Consider the following 25421-nt stretch of genomic DNA (forward strand, 5'->3'; position numbering starts at 1 on the left):
GTGGACATTTTTTACATTATGTTCAAAAACGCCCCGACCTACTTGATGCCACGTGTACCTACGACTAGCATCACGACCTACCTACGATCTCCTACGACCTCGTGACGACCATGCTGCGAGTACGAGTCAAGGGCAAACTCGGCAGAGGTCGTGAATTAGGTCGTGAAAGTGGGACAGGCCCTTTAAGCAAGATGTGAGACCTGTGTATTGTCGACCGAGACCTGTACCATGTGCACTAAAGCAACAAGTGGAGAAAGAACTCGACAGGTTAGCGCGGAATGGAGTACTCGTGAAGACAGACCAGAGTAACTGGGCAACGCCAATTGTGGCCGTACGCAAGGCCGACAAAACTGTTCGACTATGTGGTGACTACAAAGTCACAGTCAACCAAGCTGTTGATGACGAACAATATCCGTTACCAACCTCGCAAGATCTATACGCAGAACTTAGCGGAGCAAGAGTCTTCACTAAACCGGATTTGTGTCACGCTTATGCCCAACTCAATGTCGACAAGGAAAGTCAGCAGTACTTGACTATCAACATACATAAGGGCTTGTATTCATATACAAAACTGCCCTATGGTGTGAAATCCTCCCCGAAGATTTTTCAGTCTGTCATGGACCAAATATTACAAGGCATTCCGCACTGTGTGTGCAAGCAGGATGACCTACTGATATACACAGAGGGCATGGTGGAACATCTGGAAATCCTCGAGCAAGTTCTCACACGACTGAACTGCCACAATGTCAAACTGCAACAAAGTAAATGTGCATTTGCGCAGTCAGATGTGGTCTACTTTGGACTCAAAAGTAGATGCCAGCGGACTTCACTCTGTGAAGGCGAAAGTGGAAGCAATAGTGAATGCTCCAAAACCCAACAATGTGTCAGAGCTACGATCATTCCTTGGGATGGTGCAGTTCCACGCACAACTCCTTCCAGATTTAGCAACTGTGCTAAAGCCACTACATCATCTGCTACAAAAAGATGCGAAATGGACGTGGGGAAAGGAACAGCAACGTGCATATGACATCTGCAAGAAAAACTTGACAAGTGGCAAACTTCTTGTTCACTACGATACGACACGCGAGATGAAACTTGCTTGTGATGCTTCAAGTTATGGTGCAGTGATCTCCCACATAATGAATGACGGACAGGAAAAGCCTATTGCTTTTGCATCCCACACCCTATCACCGAGTGAACGCAATTATGCACAGAGAGAAAAGTAAGCGCTCAGCATTGTGTTCAGAATCAAGAAATTCCATCAGTTTCTTCTCGGCAAACCGTTCACCCTAGTGACTGATCACAAGCCACTACTAGTGATACTGGGTACCAAGTCAGCTATACCTTCCATGGCGGCATCAAGGATGCGGCGCTGGGCAATTTTGCTGTCCCTGTATGACTACAAGGTTGAGTACAGAAGCTCCAAGTGCGACGCAGTTGCAGATGCGTTGTCCCGGTTGCCCCATGAGAACTCTGACGTGGGAAGTGAGAACTCAATCTACACGCTGCAAGTTGTAGATGAAGACTTTCCAGTGACTGCAACAGAAGTTACAGCAGAAACAAAGAAAGACACTGTGCTGAAGTGGGTCTATGAACAGACATTGAACGAATGGACTGAAATCGATAGTGGATTGAACTCAGTTCTGAAGCCTTTCCATAATCGACGCCATGAATGATCATGTGAGCAGGGATGCATTAAGTGGGGTTACAGCGTGGTTGTACCAGAGTCTTTGAGAAACAAAGTTATGAACGAACTTCATGCTGAACATCCTGGCATAGTAAGCATGAAGCCAATTGCGTGAAGTGTTGTGTATTGGCCTGGTATTGACAGTGACATTGAGTCACTGGTGAGCAAATGTAGTGTCTGCCAAAATTGCCGGAGTAAACCACCAAAAACACCACTGCAACCCTGGTCATGGCCAAGCAGACCTTTTCAGAGAGTTCAGGTAGATTTTTGTGAAAAGGGTAATGATCATTTTCTGGTACTAGTAGATAGTCATTCCAAATGGATTGAGGTTAAGCATATGGGGTCAAGCACTACTACTGAGTGTACCATAGATGAGTTGAGATCCATTTTTGCATGCCATGGTTTACCGGAAGAACTTGTTTCTGATAACGGGCCTCAGTTCCGTTCAGAACGGTTCAAAGAGTTCATGCAGCAGAATGGTGTAAAACACACACTTGTTCCCCCATACCATCCAGCCTCTAATGGGGCGGCGGAAAGGTCTGTTAGAGTTGTCAAAGACGCTCTCAAGAAACAGGTTGTGCAGGGTAGTGCAAAGCTCAGCATGAAACATCGTTTGACTAGTTTCTTGCTGAAGTACAGAACCACACAACACACACCAACGAGTTACTCACCTGCAGAACTGTTGATGAAGAGAAGGCTATGAATACGCCTAAGTCTAGTTCAACCCAATTTGGCCCTGAGAGTTGAGCAAAAACAGTTAAGTCAGAAACGCCATTTTGACTCCCACAGTCCTCCCAACAAGTCCAGTCGAGACAAATGGGACGTTGGTAAAATAGTGGAAGTGTGTGGAACAAAAAGATATTTAGTTGAATTTGGAGATAGGATCAAAAGTGTTCATGTTGATCAAATGCTTCCAGCCAAAGATGAACCAAAAACTGAGCATGAAGTCCTAATCCCCGAATCTTTATCTGAAAGTGAGTTGGAAGAGCCAACTGTCATTGAAACACAAAGTTCAGTTAGTACAGACAAAGAAACAGTTTCCTCTGGTCAAAGTAAGGATACTAAAACAGAGCCAAACAAGCCTACAATTGAGTCAACACCTAAACCTGTAAAGCGGCTTTTTCACGGGGCGACTTGACGTAAGAGTTAACCAGAGTTTAACATCGTGGGAACCTCGTGCGATAACAGTACGGCATTCGTGGACCACCGTGGACCACCGTGGCGCTAACGGCAGGTAATCGTGTAACTTGGTGACTCGGGAGAAAATTCAAGCAAGTTTGAATTTCTCCAAGAGTGACTTGTACACTTGTGGTTGAGCATTGCAACATTATATGAACGTAGTGGCCAGTGCGATATCCGTGCGATATCCGTAATAACTCTTGCGGTTACCGTGGGAACTCCTGCGAACGGTGAACCCGGAAGCTGGATAGAGGGGACAGAAGGTGAGTAAAAATTGTCTTCTGTGGGATTGAATTTAAAAAATAAAGATTTGCATCCGCATATGGACATCAACTTATTCATGAGTTATGTTAATGAGATTCAAGAAAATAACTATAATCTTTAAAAGGGACTTTAAAAGGGACTTTACTGAAAGGTCCAGCATTTTTATGGTCCATGAGAAATTTTTCACATGTACTTCTTTGAGAGATACAGCTCGGAGTCCTCGCCGACTAGCGATCGATGCCTTTCCGAAGCAGGGTCCGGAACGCTACCAATCAATGTTCTCCAGAGACCTGTGTAAGGAGTGAACTGCACATGCTGGTTTAAACCGAAGACAGACACAAAAAGCTGGAGTAACTCAGCGAGTCAAGCAGCATCTCTGGAGAAAAATAGCTGATGTTTCGGGACGAGACACATCTTCAGACTCAATTCCGATTAGGATGTCTGAAGAAGGGTTCCGATTCGAATCGCCACCTATTCTTTTTCTCCAGAGATGCTGCCTGACCCGCTGACTTACTCCAGCTTTTTATGTTTTTCTTCCCAGATCTGACTTACCTGCTGAGTTACACCAACATTTTGTGTCCTTTTGTGCGTATTAACCAGCATCTGCAGTTCCTTTAGACATTACCTAACTTCAGATTTTAGAGATATAGCGCGGAAACAGGCCCTTCGGCCCACCGAGTCCGCGCCGACCACCTATTCTTATCCGGCTTCAGAACGGTTCTTCCTTCCATTCGTTTGGGCACTGACCCGACCTACCAACCTACCTCAATGCGGACATTGGACTTTTCCCCCCTGGAACTGTCCTGAAAACATATATTCTGAACTCTGGTATTTTCCTCTTCGCTCTACCTGGTGTTCTTGTGCATGTGTCGGAAGGAACAGCAGATGCCGGTTTAAAGAGAATGCTGGAGTAACTCGACGGTTCAAAATGCTGGAGTAACTCAACGGGACATGCAGCATCTCTAAAGAGAAGGAACGGGTGACGTTTCGGGTCGAGGCCCTTCTTCAGACTGTACGTGGCTTGGTTATATTAATGTATAGCATTATCTGATATGATTGTATAGCACGCAAACAAAAGTTTATTCCCTGCATAGAATCATACAGCGTAGAAACAGGCCCTTCGACCCAACTTGCCCACACCGACCAATATGTCCCATCTACACTAGTCCCACTAGCCCGCGTTTGGCCCATAACCATCTAAACCTATCCTATCCATGCTTCAGTCTAATGCGTCTTAAACATTGCGACAATACCTGCCTCAACTACCTTAACGGATAGCTCATTCCATACACCCACCACCCTTTGCGTAAAATAGTTACCCCTGGGCTCTCATTAAATCATTCCCCCCGAACCTAAACCTGTATCTGCTGGTTCTCGATATGAGACAATAATAACAAACCAAAGCGAGTTAGGACATCAACGGGGAGATCCTGGATAAACCCAAGGTAGCCACAAAATGGAGGAACTCAGCGCAACAGGCAGCATCTCTGGGGAGAAGGAATGGGAGACATTTTGGGTCGAGACCCTTCTGATATGCTGCCTGTCCCGCTGAGCTACATGTTGTGTCTATCTTCGTTTTAATCTAGCATCTGCAGTTCCTTCCTGGCCGAACCCGATTGAAAGATGAGAGGCTGGGCGATAGAGCACTGGGTGTGACAAGGATCAGGCTTCAGTAAGCAAAGTAAAGAGAGGTGGCAACGTTATGGAAATGAAGCGGGTAATCCGAGTGATGGCGAGACGGTATCCTCTAATGTGTCGGAAAGAACTGTAGATGTTGGTTTGCGCCGATGATAGACACAGTAATACTGGAGACAGACATAAAATACTGGACAGGCAGCATCTGGATAAAAGGAATGGGTGACGTTTCGGGACGAGACTCTGAAGAAGGGTCTCGAACCGAAACGTCACACATTCCTTCTCTCCAGAGATGCTGCCCGTCCCGCTGTGTTACTCCAGCATTTCGTGTCTATCTTCCGTATGCTCTGTGATGGTCATCTCGGAGTCAAGTGGCAACTCTGGTCTGTAGACACGAGGAACTGCAGATGCAGGAATCACGAGCAAAACACAGAGCGTTGGACGAGCCTGACTCTTTGAGTTCCTCCATCACTTTGTGTTGAAGTCAGGTCTGGACATTGCTTGGCTCAGTCTCAGGCGCCGGCTAACTAGGAAGGTCGAGTCAAAGTCCAGCACTAACACTCAAGAAATAACGTTTGCGGCCTGATGTTCCCAATATTTAATTGAAATCATTAATAAAGTAAATAAATAGATACCGGTCTAATCAGTATCTACGGGATTGGACAGGCTAGATGCAGGAAGAATGTTCCCGATGTTGGGGGAGTCCAGAAACAGGGTCCCAGTTTTACAGTCTACCGTGGGAACTCTTTAACTCAGTAAAGTAAAGTAGCCTTTATTGTCATATCAGCGCACAGGCAGCAGTTGATTGTTGCTCTATTCAGTTTCCCAGGGGGTCGGGACGGGACTGGAGTTGGGAGGGAAAGGTGGGGGAGTCGAGGGAGAGGAGGGGGAGACAGATGGGGCTGTCTTCATTTACTGGCGGCGGGTGTCTGTCACTGAAACAGGCAGGTGAGATTTCACATCCACCTTGTGTGTACCTCTCTCTCTCTCTCTCCCTCCCTCCCTCTTACACAGGCTGAGAGACTCTGCCTCTGTGAGTGTACGTCTCTTTCTCCCCCTCTCCCACACACAGTAAGATCGAGGTACTGTGCTCAGTCCATCTGTGTCTCCCACATACACAGTAAAACATGTCTCCAAATGAGCCAATTCAACCAAGGGAGGATATTTATAGTGTGTGAAAAAAAAAGTGACATCATTTGTGCCACGTGATGATTTAACAACACTTCACAATGTTCATTCAAGATTTAACGGGAAAGCTCGGGAGACGGACAAGTCACTCGCACAAATAACAGAAATGCCGAGTACCGTGGGAACTCTTTATCTACCCCCCCGTTATATCGTGTGATATCGTGCTAGACCACGACCACTTCACTCTGGTGACATCTTGCGTCAAGTCGCCCCGTGAAAAAGCAGCATTACACCTGTTACTGTGAGATGATCAGGCAGGATCCGTAAACCAGTAGTCAGATTAGGTTTGTAAGTTAAGTAACTCACTGTCTAAGTTAAATGAAAATGTGTAAATATGTAAAATAAATATATTATGTTTATCATTTAAGATTTCATATATACTGGCTTAAATCAAGTATCAAAACAACAAAATTGTAACTGTACTTAGATTTCATACTTAAAAAAAGGAGAGCAGTGTAACGTATTCATGCATATTCATGTAAATGTTAATGAGTTGGTGTTGCATATAAACAGGGAATGTTGGGTAGTAAAACTCTCTCTCATGATCCAGGCATCCTGCGTGTAAGTTGTTATTCATTCTGCCGTGTGCAGGGATGAAGCAGAGTTAATGTTTTGATTCCATGATCCTTCATCAGAAATGAAAAAGGAAGAAAACAAGCATGTTTTAAGTTGGAGATATGGGGGTTGGGGAAGAAGGCTAGTGTGCTGATGGAAAGATGGAAAGAACAAAGAGAATCACCATGATCGGGTAGAGATCAAGATTGCTCAGGTGTTGAGTTGAGTTTAATTGATGGTGTTAGTTTAGATGACACAATTGCTTTTGGTATAGGCGATGGGAAGCTCAGAGTCACCGTGGCAGATTGACAAAAGGTGTTCTGCTGTTACTCAGCCTGCATTTGCTTGTCCAATGTAGAGATGGCAATTTTGCAAGCACTGAATGGCAAAACAGTAAATTGCTGCTTCATTGGGATGGACTGCTTGTATCCCTGGATGATGGGAAGCAGAAAGAAAACTGGCGTGGGAATGAATTGCAAATTCTGGTTTATACAGAAGATAGACACAGTGCTGGTGTAACTCAGGCAGCATCTCCGGAGAAAAGAAATTGGTGACGTTTCCGGTCAGAACTCTTCTTCAGACTGATGTTGGATGAGGGGGGCAACTGGAGATAGGAGAAGGCCAGAACCTTCTCCTACCTTAAAGAATTCTGATCCAAAATGTCACCCATTCTTTTCTCATTCTTTTTGGGTCTTCTCCTAACTGTGGTTGCCCCTGCCACCCTCCCCCCCCCCCCCCCCCCCCCCCCCCCACCCCCTCCCTACTTTCAGTCTGAAGAAGGGTTCCGATCCAATATGTTACCCATTCCCTTTCTCTAGAGATGTTGCCTGACCAGCTGAGTTACTACAGCTCTCTGTGCCTATCTTCGGGAGAGATAACAGTACAGCTACTGCACGAGTACCGTGGGAACTTTAGGTACATTAAAAAATACAAGTCAAGTTGTTTGTTTAATGTGGCTGTTAGCCTGTGTTTCAGAGTTTTATTGCACACCTGCAGTAATACAGCTTCATATGCACAGGACAGTCTTTAGTACTCAGAATGTACTTTCACTTCAGCCCACCATATCTAATCATCATATTAGAAAAAATAGTGGCCCTTATAAGTTGTTATTGTGGTACGGAAAAGACAAAAAAGTCTACGGGTCAATGCAATATTAGTAAGAATATGGCTAAAGACAATATATATCTTTTTCACACAGAGTTGTGAGTCTGTGGAATTCTCTGCCTCAGAGGGCGGTGGAAGCCAGTTCTCTGGATACTTTCAAGATAGGGCTCTGAAAGATAGCGGAGTCAGGGGATATGGGGAGAAGGCAGGAACGGGGTATTGATTGGGGATGATCAGCCATGATCACATTGAATGGCGGTGCTGGCTCGAAGGGCCGAATGGCCTACTCCTGCACCTATTGTCTATTGTCTATTGTCTATGATATTCGAAAAGTTAAAAATGCATTATTGATGCAAAGTCAAGAACCTTGCATTAATACAACAATGAATCCATTTTTACAGGAAATGAGTACTGTTTTACATTGCTTGTACCACAAAACCTAAAGTTTAAAAAAAAAAACACTTATTTACAGTGACTAAAAAGCCAGGCGAACAAAGTCTTTTCAAGTGTAAAACCTCAACTTACAGAGAAATCGTTGTCTGGAAAGAGCAAGATGTCTTTGAGAGGGTGATCCTGAATTTGGCCCTCAAGTTCTTCAATCACTGCCTCATAGTCCAGTGGTTCAACGATTTTAGGCTTTTCTTGCTTAGAGAAAGAAAGATATAAAAAGTGTTAATCCATCTGCATTTAAATACTGAAAACTCACACAAGACTCGAAAATGTGTGAGCATCTGTTAGTGCATTGAATCTGAATGCACCTCTCTCTCTAATAACAATCTCACTCATTTTTGCTTCACATTAACTCAAGTGTATTTTAAATGTACTTATTATCCGATTTTATGGACAACATCTAACAGACTTGAGCTCTTCTCACATCCAAAACTGAACACAACGTTTCAAAAGACTATGTTGCTTGTATTTGAATGAATACTCCCAAAACCCTACGCTGCTAACGTACCCATCATTGGCATCAGCACCACATCAATACATGCAATAACATCTTTAGATAGACGACTACCAATTTGTATTGCCAGCAATGACTGAACTTAAAATTGAAGGTTTCATCAAATGAGCTGCCCTCTCTGAGCATCCCATGCTGTGATCATTGGTTACCTGATACAAAGATCTTCCCTCAGTACAATTTTATCATACCATTTGGAAACGGAGGTGTATTTGGAGGTGATTTTATAAACTATTCAGTTTTCAGGACATGAACTCCACTAGTAAGGCCAGGATTTATTGGCCATTCATTAATCTACTTGGGAGAATGGTAGAGGGCTTTCTGCTTGAATTAAAACTATAGAATTATCTTTCTATTGTTTTACCCATAAAAATCTCAAGCAGGCAGGTGGGACTAAGGGAAAAAAGTTGTTCGGCGCGGACTTGTAGGGCCGAGATGGCCTGTTTCCGTGCTGTAAGTGTTATATGGTTATATGGTTATATGAGATGGCAGCAGCTTCAGAACATGTGGGTATACTTTACTGCAAGCAAACAATATCACCATATGTACATACATCATACAGGTTGTGATGTAATTACTTCACACACACACACACACACACACACACACACACACACACACACACACACACACACACACACACACACACACACACACACACACACACACACACACACACACGTAACTTGATTACATACTTACATGCCATGTACTTCAGACATGGACACAATTTCCACTTCCTGCTTCTTAACTATCAACAAAGACCTTTAGAAACATAGAAACATAGAAAATAGGTGCAGGAGTAGGCCATTCGGCCCTTCGAGCCTGCACCACCATTCAATATGATCACGGCTGATCATCCAACTCAGTATCCTGTACCTACCTTCTCTCCATACCCCCTGATCCCTTTAGCCACAAGGGCCACATCTAACTCCCTCTTAAATATAGCCGGCCTCAACTACCTTCTGTGGCAGAGAATTCCACAGATTCACCACTCTCTGTGTGTGAAAATCTTTTTTTTCTCATCTCATCTCGGTCCTAAAAGATTTCCCCCTTATCCTTAAACTGTGACCCCTTGTCCTGGACTTCCCCAACATCGGGAACAACCTTCCTGCATCTAGCCTGTCCAACCCCTTAAGAATTTTGTAAGTTTCTATAAGATCCCCCATCAATCTTCTAAATTCTAGCGAGTACAAGCCGAGTCTATCCAGTCTTTCTTCATATGAAAGTCCTGACATCCCAGGAATCAGTCTGGTGAACCTTCTCGGTACTCCCTCTATGGCAAGATTCATAATTCATATTTCATAATTCCTATTTGTTTCATAAAACAGTGTGATAGGATGACGAAGATGTTTAAGAAAGATGCTGCCTCACCAGCTGAGTTTCTCTAGCATTTTGTATCTACCTTTGATAGAATGAGTCCACACTGACTATGGATCACTCGACCAAACTAGTTCTATGTTAACCCGCTTTCTCATCCACTCCTGACACAGTAAAGGCAGTTTTACAGAGACTTCCACATTGGTATGTCTTTGGAATGTGGGGGGAAACCAGAGCACCCGGAGGAAACCCACGCATGAATGTACAAACTCCACACAGACAGCACGCAATGTCGGAATTGAGCCTGGGCCTGTGGCGCTGTGAGGCATCAGGCCTATCAGCTACACCACTGTTCTGCCTGAAGTTCAAAGAACATAGCAAGAATTATTTTTTGCCTTTGCCAGGTTATTCGCAGAAGTGAATGAGGGATTTATTTCGGATGTTTGGCAACATAGACAATAGACAATAGGTGCAGGAGTAGGCCATTTGACCCTTGGAGCCACCACCGCCATTCAATGTGATCATGGCTGATCATCCCCGTTCCTGCCTTCTCCCCATATCCCCTGACTCTGCTATTTTTAAGAGCCCTATCTAGCTCTCTCTTGAAGGCATCCAGAGAACCTGCCTCCACCGCCCTCTGAGGCAGAGAATTCCACAGACTCACCACTCTCTGTGAGAAAAAGTGTTTCCTCGTCTCCGTTCTAAATGGCTTACTCTTTATTCTTAAACTGTGGCCCCAGGTTCTGGACTCCCCCAACATCGGGAACATCTTTCCTGCCTCTAGCGTGTCCAAGCCCTTAGCAATCTTATATGTTTCAATGAGATATCCTCTCATCCTTCTAAACTCCAGAGACATTTGGCTACATGAACAAGGAAAGACACAAAATCCTGGAGTAAGTCAGCGGGTCAAGCAACATCCCCGGAGAACATGGATAAGTGATGTGCTGCAGCTGCTAGAGATCTCCCTGAGATTTTTTATGGGTAGGGATCCTTCGGACCATCCTGAAAAGTCACCCTATCCATGTTCTCCAAGGTTGCTGCCTAACCTGCTGAGTTACTCCAGCATTCGGTGTCTTTCCTTTGTAAACCAGCATCTGCAGTTCCTTGATTCTACTGTTACAAGAACAACTTGACATCAGCTTAGTGTTCAACCTGGATATTATTCTCCATTAAGGCATTATGGCGTAGATGATAACTGAATTGCAAATCTTCCTCAGGCTGCATTTGACTTTAACTCATTGTACAAAACCGAAACAGGGATATAACTCGCCAGGCTTTGTGCCTACTTAGCATGCTCTGGTGATCAGTGGACTATTAGATCTAACAAAAGAGAGATGCTGCCAGCTATACTTCCTGTGAAATCAAAAACATTGGCTGACTGACTATCAACTATTCTGTGCATCTATGAACACATCATCTTTGGAATATTACTGTATATCTATTCGACCAAGTACTTACAGTTAGTGCTCCGTTTTATACCATTCTGCCTGAGGATCAAATAAACTGACATATTTGTAAGAATAGAATTTTTCTCAAAAGCATCTGTCAATTAGGGATGAAAACATGCTTTTCACCATTTTCCGATAAAAACAACATCATTTTGCAACCTGCCTTCTTTTATAGTTTCACGTGTTTTCACACATTTTACAGATTTAACTGCTGTTGAAAGATAAATCAATTTATTATCTATCTACCTCTGTTTGAAATTTTGCTGCACCTTAAATCTTTAATTTTGTAAAATGACCTTCAATAACTAGAGATTAAAATTTAAAGAGGTTATGTGTTATGAATTTAAATAGGACATGAAGTTAGCTGGACAACATTTCAATGGTGATAAGATTTTTTTTTGAGGAATAATGTAATGTGATCATGATGACTCAAATTACCATGTTTGTAACTATTTTTACACTCATTCTTAAAAGAAAATCTATAAACATAAAATCTGAATAAGTCTCCATGTTCATTAATAAAAGAAATTGGCACCCAACAGAATTAAAAATAATAGGCAGACCAACATAACACTGGCGTCCACTGGCCACAAACACAAAACTGTTCATATTGAACATTTTCTAGTGTTTCTTTGTCTGCATCACATCACCTAAAGCTGAACACTGCAACACACATCGACTTTATAGGAGTCTTGCATGAGAAATGTTTTACATGGTTTTATAGGACTGTAAATTCAGATCAAACTAAATTCTGTATTGTAGTAATGAGGATATATTTTGTGGGTTTGGAGTACAGCATGTATGGCATCTGTAATTACAATGTTGTATTGCTGTGGTGACTGAAAGAAAGAAAGAGATTTGGCAATACTTTTGGGTCATCAAATATTAAATATCAGTGCGGATAACTTTTATTCATTCTGCCTCACGTAAGTCACTCACTGCTCTAAATGGCCACTTCCAGAAATAGAGAATGCAACTACCAAATCTTGACATTCAAATGCATTGCTTTGGACTAATTCCCCCACACCCTGGAGGTGGCATTTGATCAGAAAATCAACTGGGCCATTCACAGGCCAGGCTAGCAGGTAGAAAGTTGACTATTCTGTGATAGGTGGTTCATCTCCATTTTCTCCAAAGCATTTCTAGCATCTATAACGCAGAGTAAGATGGATTCCCCTCCATTTGATCAGGTGATTTAAGCCTCGACTCTCAAGAAGGTGATGACATCTAGAAAATTGCAATCCACATAACAGCTACTCCATCCAACAGCTAAAATGTTTACTGCTCCTATCATGGACACACCAAAGCTCCAGGGTACCATACACATATTTGTCAAACACTTCTTCAACCAGCAACCACCAGCACCCAGATGAACTAGAACAAGATCTGCAAGTTACAGACTATCCTAGTCTTGATCCCTCATCATTGCTGGTCCGCAATCCCTGAAGCCACCAACCTAACAGCTCTGAAATAACTTCTTTAGTTATTTAGAGATTCATATACAAACTTAAAGCACACGGTATTGGGGGTTCAGTATTGATGTGGATAGAGAACTGGCTGGCAAACAGGAAGCAAAGAGTAGGAGTAAACGGCTCCTTTTCAGAATGGCAGGCAGTGACTAGTGGGTACCGCAAGGCTCAGTGCTGGGACCCCAGCTATTTACAATATATATTAATGATTTGGACGAGGGAATTGAAGGCAACATCTCCAAGTTTGTGGATGACACGAAGCTGGGGGGCAGTGTTAGCTGTGAGGAGGATGCTAGGAGGCTGCAAGGTGACATGGATAGGCTGGGTGAGTGGGCAAATGCATGGCAGATGCAGTATAATGTGGATAAATGTGAGGTTATCCACTTTGGTGGCAAAAACAGGAAAGTAGACTATTATCTAAATGGTGGCCGATTAGGAAAAGGGGAGATGCAACGAGACCTGGGTGTCATGGTACACCAGTCATTGAAAGTAGGCATGGAGGTGCAGCTGGCAGTGAAGAAAGCGAATGGTATGTTAGCACTCATAGCAAAAGGATTTGCGTATAGGAGCAGGGAGGTTCTACTGCAGTTGTACAGGGTATTGGTGAGACCATACCTGGAGTATTGTGTACAGTTTTGGTCTCCAAATCTGAGGAAATACATTCTTGCCATCGTGGGAGTACAGAAGGTAGTTGAGGCCAGTTCATTGGCTATATTTAAGAGGGAGTTAGATGTGGCCCTTGTGGCTAAAGGGATCAGGGGGTATGGAGAGAAGGCAGGGATGGGATACTGAGTTGGATGATCAGCCATGATCATATTGAATGGCGGTGCAGGCTCGAAGGGCCGAATGGCCTACTCCTGCACCTATTTTCTATGTTTCTATGTTTCTTTAACATGGACCACGTCTGTGGTACGGCTGGGCAGGTCACCAACTTCTCAAGAAAAATTTGGGATGAGCAAATATCGATCGCCTTGTCATCAACACTGACTTTCCCTGGATAAACACAGATATAATCCAGACCAATTTATACATAGTTCAAAACAATCAGTAGACTCAATTCCATTGAGGGCAATGGAATTCGAAGGTCAATGCATCAGACCTGTGACAAAATCCATGGTCTACCACAGTGAACTTGGTCGTATGGATTCAGAACTGGCTCACTGATAAAGACGGAAGGTTGTGGTGGAAGGACAATATTCAGGCTGGAGGTCCGGAACCAGTGAAGTTCCCTTGGGAGCTATGCTGGGAACTCTGCTGATTGTGATTGTATATAAATGACCTGGAGGTAAAGGTAGACAGGTTGGTTAGTAAGTTTGCAGAAGACACCAAGATTGCTGGGGTCATGAACTGTCAAGGCATACAGTGGGATAGAGATCAGCAAGAGAAATGGGTGGAGAAATGGCAGTTTGAGTTTAATCCGAGCAAGTGTGAGGCGTTGCACTTTGGGTGGTCAAATATAAGGGGAAAATGTACAATTAAATAGAATGGCCCTTAACAGCATTGATATACAGATGGATCTTGGGGTCCAAGTCCATAACAACCTGAAAGTAGTAACAGAAGTATGAGGTGTTCCACACCAGGGCATCGGAAATGTCCTCAATCTTCAGGGAACAGGGGTTCCCCTCCCCTACTATAGATGAGGCTCTCACCAGGGTCTCTTCAATATCCCGCAACACTGCTCTCTCTCCCCATCCCCCCACTCGGAACAAGGGCAGAGTCCCCCTAGTCCTCACCTTCCACCCCACTAGCCGTCACATACAACAAATAGTCCTCCGTCATTTTCGCCACCTCCAACGTGACCCCACCACTCGCCACATCTTCCCAACTCCCTCCCGTCTGCTTTCCGCAAAGACCACTCCCTCCGTAACTCCCCTGTTAATTCTTCCCTTCCCACCCTTCCCACCCCCTCCCCGGGCACTTTCCCTTGCAACCGAAGGAGATGCTACACTTGTCGCTTTACCTCCTCCCTCGACTCCATTCAAGGACCCAAGCAGTCGTTCCAGGTGCGACAGAGGTTCACCTGCACCTCCTCCAACCTCATCTATTGCATCCACTGCTCTAGATGTCAGCTAATCTACATCGGTGAGACCAAGCGTAGGCTTGGCGATCGTTTCACCGAACACCTCCGCTCTGTCCACATTAACCGACCTGATCTCCCTGTGGCTCAGCACTTCAACTCCCCCTCCCGTTCCGAACCCGATCTTTCTGTCCTGGGCCTCCTCCATGGCCAGAGTGAGCACCACCGGAAATTGGAGGAGCAGCAACTCATATTCCGCTTGGGCAGTCTGCACCCCAGCGGTTTGAACATTGACTTCTCCAATTTCCTTTAGCCCTTGCTGTCTCCTCCCCTTCCCCGCTCTCCCTCAGCCCTCTGGCTCCTCCTCTTCCTTTCGTCCGTCCAGGGACGTCCATGGGGTGATTGATGTAATGTTGTAGCCTAGATGGTTCAGCTGACTTCCACTGGTCTCTCCATCTCGGCCTCTACGCCTGGGTCAAAGACAGCCTCTACGCTGCCTCCTCCACAAGTAGCTTACAGGCTCATAAGTCCACAAAGCAAAACCAATGTTTTTACCGCGTCTGCAGACCGCTAAAAGCCATGCCACCCCAGGCCAGGCGGCACCGTTAAATGCCACCAACTGTCGAGGTTTAGCACTACTGCAGCTCAATGTTGAAGGCCTTACCACCGCCAAGCTCAACATCATCGAACAGATTGCCATCAAATGTATGATTCTATGACCCTACGAGATAAGAGATGGTCGTGGCAACATGTTTGACACAGATATTGTTAGCCAAAGAGCCTGTTCATGTTCTGTACGTTTCTATACCCTATGTTCTACCTATGTTGAAAAGGTTAGGTCTTGCAAAGAAAACATTCCAAAATCTCTTTCTTTGTTTCAAGTTAACGATATGTACGCGTCTGAGATCTTTCATACACGAGGCCATGTAAATGAAATTCTCCAACAACCTTACTTAACTGTATCGTGAAAAATAGTTGTCAAAAATAAGTGAGCAAGTAAATAGAGTTTACTCAAGCAAATGTGGAAGTATACCTTTAACCACTAGTCAGAGCACAAATAGCAGACAGAGAACTGTGATAGACACAGGATGCGGTGCGTGTGGTTTTATGCAGAATTTATAAAATACTATTCCAAAATTAACAATGATTTAAGAATGTTTTAACAGGTAATTTGTTGTTCAACTTAAATGCACAGAGTCTTTTACCCAGAGTAGGGGACCAGAGGACACAGGACAGGACATGGGTTCAAGATGAAAGGGAAAATATTTAATAGGAATCCAAGGGGTAACTCTTTCACACAAAGGATTGTGGGTGTATAGAACAAGCTGCCAGAGGAAGTAATTGAGGCTGGGACTATTCCATTGTTTAAGAACCATTTGGACAGGTACATGGATAGGACAGGTTTAGAGGGTTATGGGCCAAGCACAGGCAAGTGGGACTAGGGTAGCTGGGACATTTTTGGCCGGTGTGGGCGAGTTGGGCCGAAGGACCTGTTTCCACACTGTATGACTCTATGACTCCAAGATGCATAGTTTCATCACTTGTATGTCCAGAACTATTTTATCCCGTTTGCATTTAATGTCAGATAAGAGCATAAGACGCAGACACAAAAAATACCGGGATAATTCAGCGGGACGCAAAACGTCACCCATTCCTTCTCTCCACAGATGCTGCCTGTCCCGCTGAGTTACACCAGCATTTTGTGTCAATCTCTGGTGTAAACCAGCATCTGCAGTTCCTTCTTACACAAGACCATAAGATATTTGGTCACCCTGTTATTAAGCTGGAAATCTGTTAAGCTGGACAGGGTGCAGAGACGATTTACAAGGATATTGTTAAGACTCGAGGGCCTGAGCTATGGGGAGAGGTTGAGCAGACCAGGAATTTATACCTTGGAGCGCAGAAGAATGAGAGGTGATCTTATAGCAGTGTATAAGATCAGAGAAGGAATAGATAAGGTGAATGCACTGTATTTACCCAGAGTAGGAGAATCCAGATGTCAGGTTTGAGATGAGGGTATAAAGATTTAATAGAAATCTGAGCGGTAACTTATTTTCGGTTTTAGGTTGGTGGGTATATGGAACGAGCTGCCGGAGGAGGTATTTGAGGCAGGTACTATCACCTTGTTTAAAAAACATTTGAACAGGTGCATGGATAGGATAGGTATAGAGGGATATGGGCCAAACGCAGACAGTAGTGTTGATGCGGCATGTTGGTTAGCATGGGCAAGTTGGGCCGAAGGACCTGGTACCACGCTTTATGACACTATGATTTTTTTACTATGACATAGGAGCAGAATTTGGCCATTCTGCCCATCAAGTCTATTCCGCCATTCAATCATGGCTGATCTATTTTACCGTATTTCTTCTTAGACCTATTCTCCTACCTTCTTTTTGAGATTTAATTTCCTGGCTTTCAACTAATGTATGCTTGCAAGAAATGTACTGCTGGTCTAATAGGTAAAAAACATCAACATAGCCTTCCTGTAGCATGCAGATTGCTATACGCAAGGTGTGCAAGGTAATTTAAATCATTTTCTTTCTATGTGCTTGTGGTGCAGAGCAGAGAACAAAAGAAACACACGTTAGAATGAAGCCAAGCTCTTCAGGAAACGTGCGATGATATGCAGCACGCAATATTCAATTTGCTATTGTGTCCGCGCCGACCAGCGATTCCCGTACACTAGCACTATCCTACACACACTAGGGACAATTTACAATTTTACCAAGCCAATTAGCTGGCAAACCTATACGTATTTGGAGTGCGGGGGTAAACCGGAGCACCCGGAGAAAACCCACGCGGTCACAAGGAGAATGTACAAACTCCATACAGACAGCACCCGTAGTCAAGATCGAACCCTGGTCCCTGGCACCGTAAGGCAGCAACTCTACTGCCTGCCACCGTGTCACCCTATTTTGGCCCATCAAGTCTCCTCAACCATTCAATCATGACTGATCTAACTTTCCCTCTCAAACCTGATCTGCTGCCTTCACCCCATAACCCCTGACACCCGTACCAATCAAGAAATGATAATACCACAAAGCACAACGGTCTAGCTTTATAAATACATCAGCAAATACATCAGACATTGAGAATCCATAAGAAAAACAATAGAGGCTCAAAATACACAGCAGGTGAAACAAGATCAGTAGAGGAAAAGAATGAATCTTTTAGGCCAACGAGCTTGCTTCAGAACAACATATAAGAGGAATGGGTTGACAACATTTCCTTCACTGTTGGTGGCAAATACGGATGGAATAGGAAAGATGTGGTATGAGATCAGAGTCACATGACTATGTCATTTGATGTCCCAGAAGCAGAAGTGAAAGCTTGGCAACGCAATTCATCGCCACAAAAGAAAGCTTTCAGAGATTTAGAGAGGCCAGTTGTGAAAAGAAAATGAAGCTGAAAGAAATGGCACCAATTTGTTTTGGGGAAATGCCAGAGCTCCTGTACAGATCTGTTATCCTTTCCCCGTGTAAGTGCTGCCTAGTTCAGGATACCCACATTTTTGTACACTAGGGCTGCACGGTGGCGCACAGCACCAGAGACCCGGGTTCGATCCTGACTACAGGATCTGTAGTCGTCTGTACTGCTGTCTGTACAGAGTTTGTACGTTCTCCCCATGACCAGCGTGGGTTTTCTCTGACATCTTCTGTTTCCTCCCACACTCCATAGACGTACAGGTCTGTAGGTTAATTGTTGGTATAACTGTAAATTGTAATGTGTTGTGTGTGGGATAGCGTTAATGTGCGGGGATCGTTGGCCGGTGCAGTCTTGGTGGGCTGAAGGGCCTGTTTCTCTAAACTAAACTAAAACGAAACTAGCACTGTGTTGTTTCGACAGCCTTTTCATGAGAACGCCTCAATATTTGCTCTGGAGATTCCCCTCAAAGACCCTGGGCCAAATTTGACCTGGCATGGGAACTACATGACCATTAAGCTGAATGGAGAGGTGCAAGGCTCAAGGTTAAGTATATTGTCATCTCACATAATTGAGTTTAGTTAAATATACATAGTTGTTTCTCAGCAATATCAAGTGTTATCAAGTGTACCGTACACCATTTAAAAAACTCACCATTTGGACGGGTACATGTGGATGGGAGGAGTTTAGAGGAATATGGGCCAAATGCAGGCAAATGGGACTAGCTTAGACTGGGGATCCTGCAATGGCGTGTTGGACCTGATTCCATGCTCTTTGACTCTGAAGGGCCTGTCCCACTATACGAGTTTACCCAAGAGCTCTCCCGAGTTTAAACAAAAAATCAAACTCGTGGAAAGTACGTACTGCATCCCTAAGTACGGATCCTACACCTAACCTACACCTACACCTAAATACTACACCCACGACTGCATCCCTAAGTACGGATCCAACGCCATCATTAAGTTTGCTGACGACACCACGGTGGTAGGACTGATCAGTGACAACGATGAGTCAGCCTACCGAGAGGAGGTCCAGCACCTGACAACCTGGTGTGCCAATAATAACCTCGTCCTCAACTCCAAGAAGACGAAGGAACTTATTGTCGACTTCAGGAAGGTCAGAGGGGGCAGACATACCCCCATCCACATAAACGGGACTGAGGTGGAGCGCGTCTCCAGCTACAAATTCCTCGGGGTACACATCTCGGAGGATTTGTCCTGGTCCCTCAACACCTCCAAGCTGGTCAAAAAAGCACAGCAGCGCCTTTACTTCCTGAGGAGGCTCAAGAAAGCCCACCTGTCCCCCCAGATCCTGACCAACTTCTACAGGTGTACCATCGAGAGCATCCTGACCGCCTGCTTCACGGTATGGTACAGCAGCTGCACTGTTGCGGACAGGAAGGCACTACAACGGGTGGTGAAAACCGCGCAGCACATCATCGGCGCCCCGCTCCCTGCCATGGATGCCCTCCACCGAAAACGGTGTCTGAAATGAGCTGGGAAGATCATTAAAGACCCCTCCCACCCCAATCATGGACTGTTTGCCCTCCTCCCATCAGGGAGGCGGTACAGGAGCCTCAGGTCTCGTACCAGTAGGATGAGGAACAGCTTCTACAATCATACCGTCGCATTGCTGAACTCGGAGTCCCGCCGATAGATTCCTCCGGTCCCTCCGTCCCCATTGTTTAATTATTCTGCATTTTCTATTGTTCTGTATCCTCTTTTTAAAAAAAAAAAAATTCTATATTGCACTACTACGGACTGACGCAAAACTGCATTTCGTTGTACCGATACTCAGTATTTGTGCAATGACATTAAAGTTGAATTGAATTGAATTGAATTGAATGTACGCAGCAGGTACGTCGGAGCTCGGGACATCTCTTAGCGGCTCGTAACGCTAACGGCAGGTACTCGGGAAACGCGGTAAACTCGTGAAGTTTTTTCAACATGTTTAAAAATGTCCACGAGAGTCCCGAGTACCTACGAGCGGCTATTACCGTAATTCTCCGAGTTCGAATCAGGTGAAACTCGGGAGAACTCTTGAATTACCTCGTACAGTGGGACAGGCCCTTAAGACTCTAAAACATGTACTGGGCCATTGTTGTACAATTAACCTCCTGACCACACAATATTGGTGTCACTTCCTCAAGGGGATTTCAGCACAAACAGCAGCATTTATTGACTTGGCAGATCCCAACAGATTTTGATTTTGCTATTTTGGTCGAAGGGCCTGTTTCCACACTGTATAACTTTATTACTCCAAGAGAGACATTCTCAGAATCTCCTCCAACCCCCAATGTCCTCTCCCCATGGTTATTTATTCCCCGATACATATATGAGCGTAAAATAAGAATAAATAAAACACCATCGACATCGTGTCCACGTGATTTGCAGGAAATCTGTGTTTGTCATTCGCTTCATTTTTAAATAGGCGGTTGTAGGTGAGCGTGCAAATGCTCGACTTCCTTATCACGCAATTCCACCCGCCCACCCCCGGCAACAACGGACATCCTCTCAGATCTTCCGATGTCAGTCACAGCACAGAAGATCCGGCATCAAATAAACACACACCTACCTGGCGTGCTCCGTCTACCACATAACCAGTATAATCTGGATCAACATCGGTACCATTTCCTCAAAACTTAAAATGAGCTGTTTTCAAGAAAGGGGCCAGTTCTCGGTTCAAGGTGGCACAGAAATATTTAGTCGTGGAGTCATATAGCACGGAGACAGGCCATTCAGCCCACCTTGCCCATGCTGACCAAGATGCCGCATCTCCAATCGTCCCATCTGCCCACGTTTGGGCCATAAACATTTAAACCTTTCCTATCCATGTACCTGTCCAAATGTTTTTTAAATGCTGCTATAGTAACTGCTCCAACTACCTCCTCTGGCAGCTCATTCTATACACCTGTGTGAAACATTTGCTCCTTGGGTTCCTATTAAATCTTTCCCATATTACCATAAACCTATTTCCTCGGATTCTTGATACCCATACACTGGGTTAAAGACTCTGTGCATTCTCCAAATCCATTCCTCTCATGATTTTGCACACCTCTACAAGATTACTCCTCAGCAACTGAATAAAGTCCTAGCCTGCCCGATCTCTCCCTATATCTCCGGCTCTCAAGTCCTGGCAACATCCTTGTAAATCTTCTCTGTGTTGTTTCCAGGTTAACAACATCCTTCCTGTACCAGGGTGACCAAAACTGAACACAATACTACTCCAAATGCAGCCTCACTAACATCTTGGACAGCTATAACTTAAACACCCCAACTTCTATCTCAGTGCCCTGACTGATGACGGCCAATGTAGCAAAAGCCTTCTTGGCCACCCTATCTACCTGTTACGCCACTTTCCAGGAGCTATGCCCCTGCACTCCTATATCCCTCTGCTCTACAACACTCCCAACGTCTGATTCATATTTGCCACATTCGTGACCCCAGCATTTTAAATTCAACTCTGAGTGCACTGTTTCAATCTTTCAGCAGCTGCCTGGATAAGAACAGTTAAGCCCCAGAACTGCACGCAAGACCGGAGGCCACATGTGTATGATAAATGATTGAATGGGCAACTTCTAAACAAAAAGAAACAAAAGAACAAGGAAAACCACGACAAGTACAAAAGCCACTGAACACGTTGTTGACATTGACAACACTTTAGTTCTGGTACAGGTCATTGTCCAACTGAAGAAGGGTTTCGGCCCGAAACGTTGCCTATTTCCTTCGCTCCATAGATGCTGCTGCACCCGCTGAGTTTCTCCAGCATTTTTGTGTACCATTGTCCAACTAATGTTGATGTCACATAATCTCAGGTGCTATATACCTTAGTGCGTTATATTTAATTCAGTGTTCTAAATGCAGAATTCTCCCGAGCTGATCCTTGGGGTGAGAGAAGAGATATGAAACTGAATGGAAGAGGTCATGCCTTGAAACTACAAAAGCAATCAAACAACTAAGTACATGTCGCAATGAGCGGTGTACAATTGGCAGAAAGTGGCGACTTTACTATAAATAAAATGGCTCAGCTTTAGTTTCAGTTTTAGAGATACAGCGCGGAAACAGGCCCACCGAAGTCCGCGCCGATCAGCGATCCCCGCACACAAAGACTATACTACACACTCGAGGGACAATGTTACATTTATACTCAGCCAATTTACCTACATACCTATACATCTTTGGAGTGTGGGAGGAAACGGGAGCACCCGGAGAAAGCCCACGCGGTCACAGGGAGAGCGTACAAACTCCGTACAGACAGCACCTGTAGTCAGGAATGAACCCGGGTCCCTGGCACGGTAGTAACTCTACCGCTGCACCACTGTGCCACCCATAATTATCTGTGGTGTGCTTTCCCCAAAGCATACTTAGAATTGATATTCATATTGATTTGTAAGCACAGCTCATTAAAACTAAATACAATAAAATATTTAAATTATTTTAATATTAATGCAGTCGCTTTAAAAAGATACTGTATTAACAATGGTATCTTCAAAGTGGAATAACAAAAATTCTACAGATGACTAACGAGATAGAAATACAAGAAAGGTGGTACAATGTTAACTAATATTTAAAGCTTTACCATATTTAGATTTGGGAACAGAACATACCTGGTTACGAGACATTCTTTCAGAATACATGCTATTCCGCCCTTGAAGTACCGATTGCAATTTGTCTAAATGTTAAGAACACTAACAAATAAGTGGGAAATTGCACTGGGGAGATTTTTATTTAACGAATATTCCCAGGAGATTCCCCACAAGGCTCACCAAAACAAAAACAGGGCTTTGTTATAGATTCTGCATAATAAGCAAGAGAGCTTCTGTGTCTAGTAATTTTCACAGTAAAACGCTTTTCTCTCGCAGAGACTTAACTAGAATACTTTTTTTTAAATAATGAAATTGTCTTTATGAAGCACATGACAATATTGTAAATGGAAGATGGACACAAAAAGCTGGAGTAACTCAGCGGGTCAGGCAGCATCTCTGGAGAAAAAGCATATGTGATGTTTTGGTGAAAAGGAACAGGTGGCGAGACCCTTCTTCAGACCCAGTCATCCATTCGTTTTCTCCAGAGATGCTACCGAGTTACTCCAGCATTTTGTGTCTATCTTCGGAGTAAACCAGCAACTGCAGTTCCTTCCTAAACACATTGTAAATGTCCAATAAACATAATATTTGCTTAAACATGATGTATAATTTGGACAAGAGAGAACGGTCACGGTGGCGTAAGGGCGGTCATGGTGGCGCAGCGGTAGAGTTGCTGCCTTACAGCAAATGCCGGAGACCCGGGTTCGACCCCGACTAGGGGTGCTGTCTGTACGGAGTTTGTACGTTCTCCCCGTGACTTGCGTGTGTTTACTCCGAGATCTTCAGTTTCCTCCCACACTCCAAAGATGTGTGGATGTAGGTTAATTGGCTTGGTAAATGTAAAAATTGTCCCTAGTGTGTGTAGGATACTGTTAATGTGCGAGGGTCACTGGCCGGCACGGACCCGGTGGGCCTAAGGGCTTGTTTCCATGCTGCATCTGTAAACTAAACTGAACTATACACAAGAGACTGCAATTGTTGGAATCTTGAGCAAAACGTAATAATTACAGGTGTCAGAGGTTATTGGGAGAAGGCAGGAGAATGGGGTTAGGAGGGAGAGATAGATCAGCCATGATTGAATGGCGGAGTAGACTTGATGGGCCGAATGGCCTAATTCTAATCCTATCTCTTATGATCTTATGAAAACACAAAGTGCTGGAGAAACTTAGTAAGTCAGGCAGCATCTGCGGAGGGATTGATAGGTGACATTTCAGTTCAGGGCCCTTTTTCACTGAAGAAAACATTGCCCATCATCCTTTCCTCTACTTTCAATGCTATGAATGTTGATTTCTCTGATTTCAAGTAACCCCTGCATTCCCTCCCTCCCCCCTCCTCCACCCTCGTCATCCTACTAGTTCCACTGTTCGTCTCCTTGTATCCCTTCGTTATCACCTCTTCCCCAGCCAACAATGGACCATTGTGGGCTCCACCATTCCTGGTTGCCGATCCTGCTTTGTTCTGGCCTTTTCTTACCTCCAGTTCCCTCTCCCCTACTGTCAGCCTGAAGAAGGGTCCCGACCCGAAAAGTCACCCATCCTTTTCCTCCACAGATGCTGCCTGACCCGTTGAATTATTCCGGCACTTTGTGTCTATTTTTGATTCCTTCCAGAGATGTTGCCTGACTTGCTGAGTTACTCCAGTGCTCTGCATTTTGCTTGAGCAAAAATAACATGATTTTGCTGATTATTTCCTGCTTCTATCTGTTCATCTTTCACATATTATTGCCAGCCATCTTAATGATCATCCATTCTCGTATATGTAAACACGTCCCCGACCTCCCTTTCTCCCAGTAAACCTGAAGCCAAATCAGCCCCTCTCTCTTTCTCCTGCTACACTCACAACATTCTCGTTTTCTTCAAACTTCGGGAAGCAGAACATTTTTCCAGAGCTGCCGCCAAAGATGTCTTTAGTTGCCCATGGTGACGCTTTCGAAGGGTTTTGAAGTAGTGTTTCCTTTATGGGAATGGAAAGATATGGATCATGCATTTATTATTCTTAGAATAAAGGGGAGGTCATTTAAGACTGAGGTGAGAAAAAACAATATTTCACCCAGAGAGTTGTGAATTTATGGAATTCCCTGCCACAGAGGGCAGTGGAGGCCAAGTCACTGGATGGATTTAAGAGAGAGTTAGATAGAGCTCTAGGGGCTAGTGGAGTCAAGGGATATGGGGAGAAGGCAGGCACGGGTTATTGATAGGGGACGATCAGCCATGATCACAATGAATGGCGGTGCTGGCTCGAAGGGCTGAATGGCCTCCTCCTGCACCAATTTTCTATGTTTCTATGTATTAGTTTAATGAGACTAATGAGATTAGTTTATCTTGGCATTATGTCCGACACAGACATTATGGGCCAAAGTGCTGTACTTTTCCATGTTCTATGTTTACCCCCTTTTAATACAACATTGTGCATTTACTAAGAATAAAACATGTTCAAACCCTTCTTGAAAATAAATTAATTTATTAAGTAAGTTGGGTCAGTTTATATTTTATAAATGTGTGGATTGTCCAGCTGAAAGTGAAGAAAGGAGAATAATGACTCTAAAGCATAGTTTGCCGAAGCCATTAGACTGAGGAGGATGGTGAA

At 44.3% G+C, this 25421-nt stretch overlaps 1 protein-coding gene across 7 annotated transcripts in view; it reads right to left on the minus strand.

Moving 5' to 3' along the window:
* dock10 (dedicator of cytokinesis 10) overlaps nucleotides 1-25421 on the minus strand; it is a 240644-nt gene that overhangs the window by 121988 nt on the left and 93235 nt on the right. For all 7 annotated transcript variants that reach the window (XM_033031141.1, XM_033031146.1, XM_033031144.1 and 4 more), the window contains exon 2: nucleotides 8138-8257. In XM_033031141.1, the coding sequence (XP_032887032.1) occupies nucleotides 8138-8257 (120 nt within the window). The remainder of the gene's footprint in view (nucleotides 1-8137; nucleotides 8258-25421) is intronic.

This window comes from Amblyraja radiata, chromosome 13 (assembly GCF_010909765.2).
Source record: "Amblyraja radiata isolate CabotCenter1 chromosome 13, sAmbRad1.1.pri, whole genome shotgun sequence".
Taxonomy (NCBI): Eukaryota; Metazoa; Chordata; class Chondrichthyes; order Rajiformes; family Rajidae; genus Amblyraja; species Amblyraja radiata.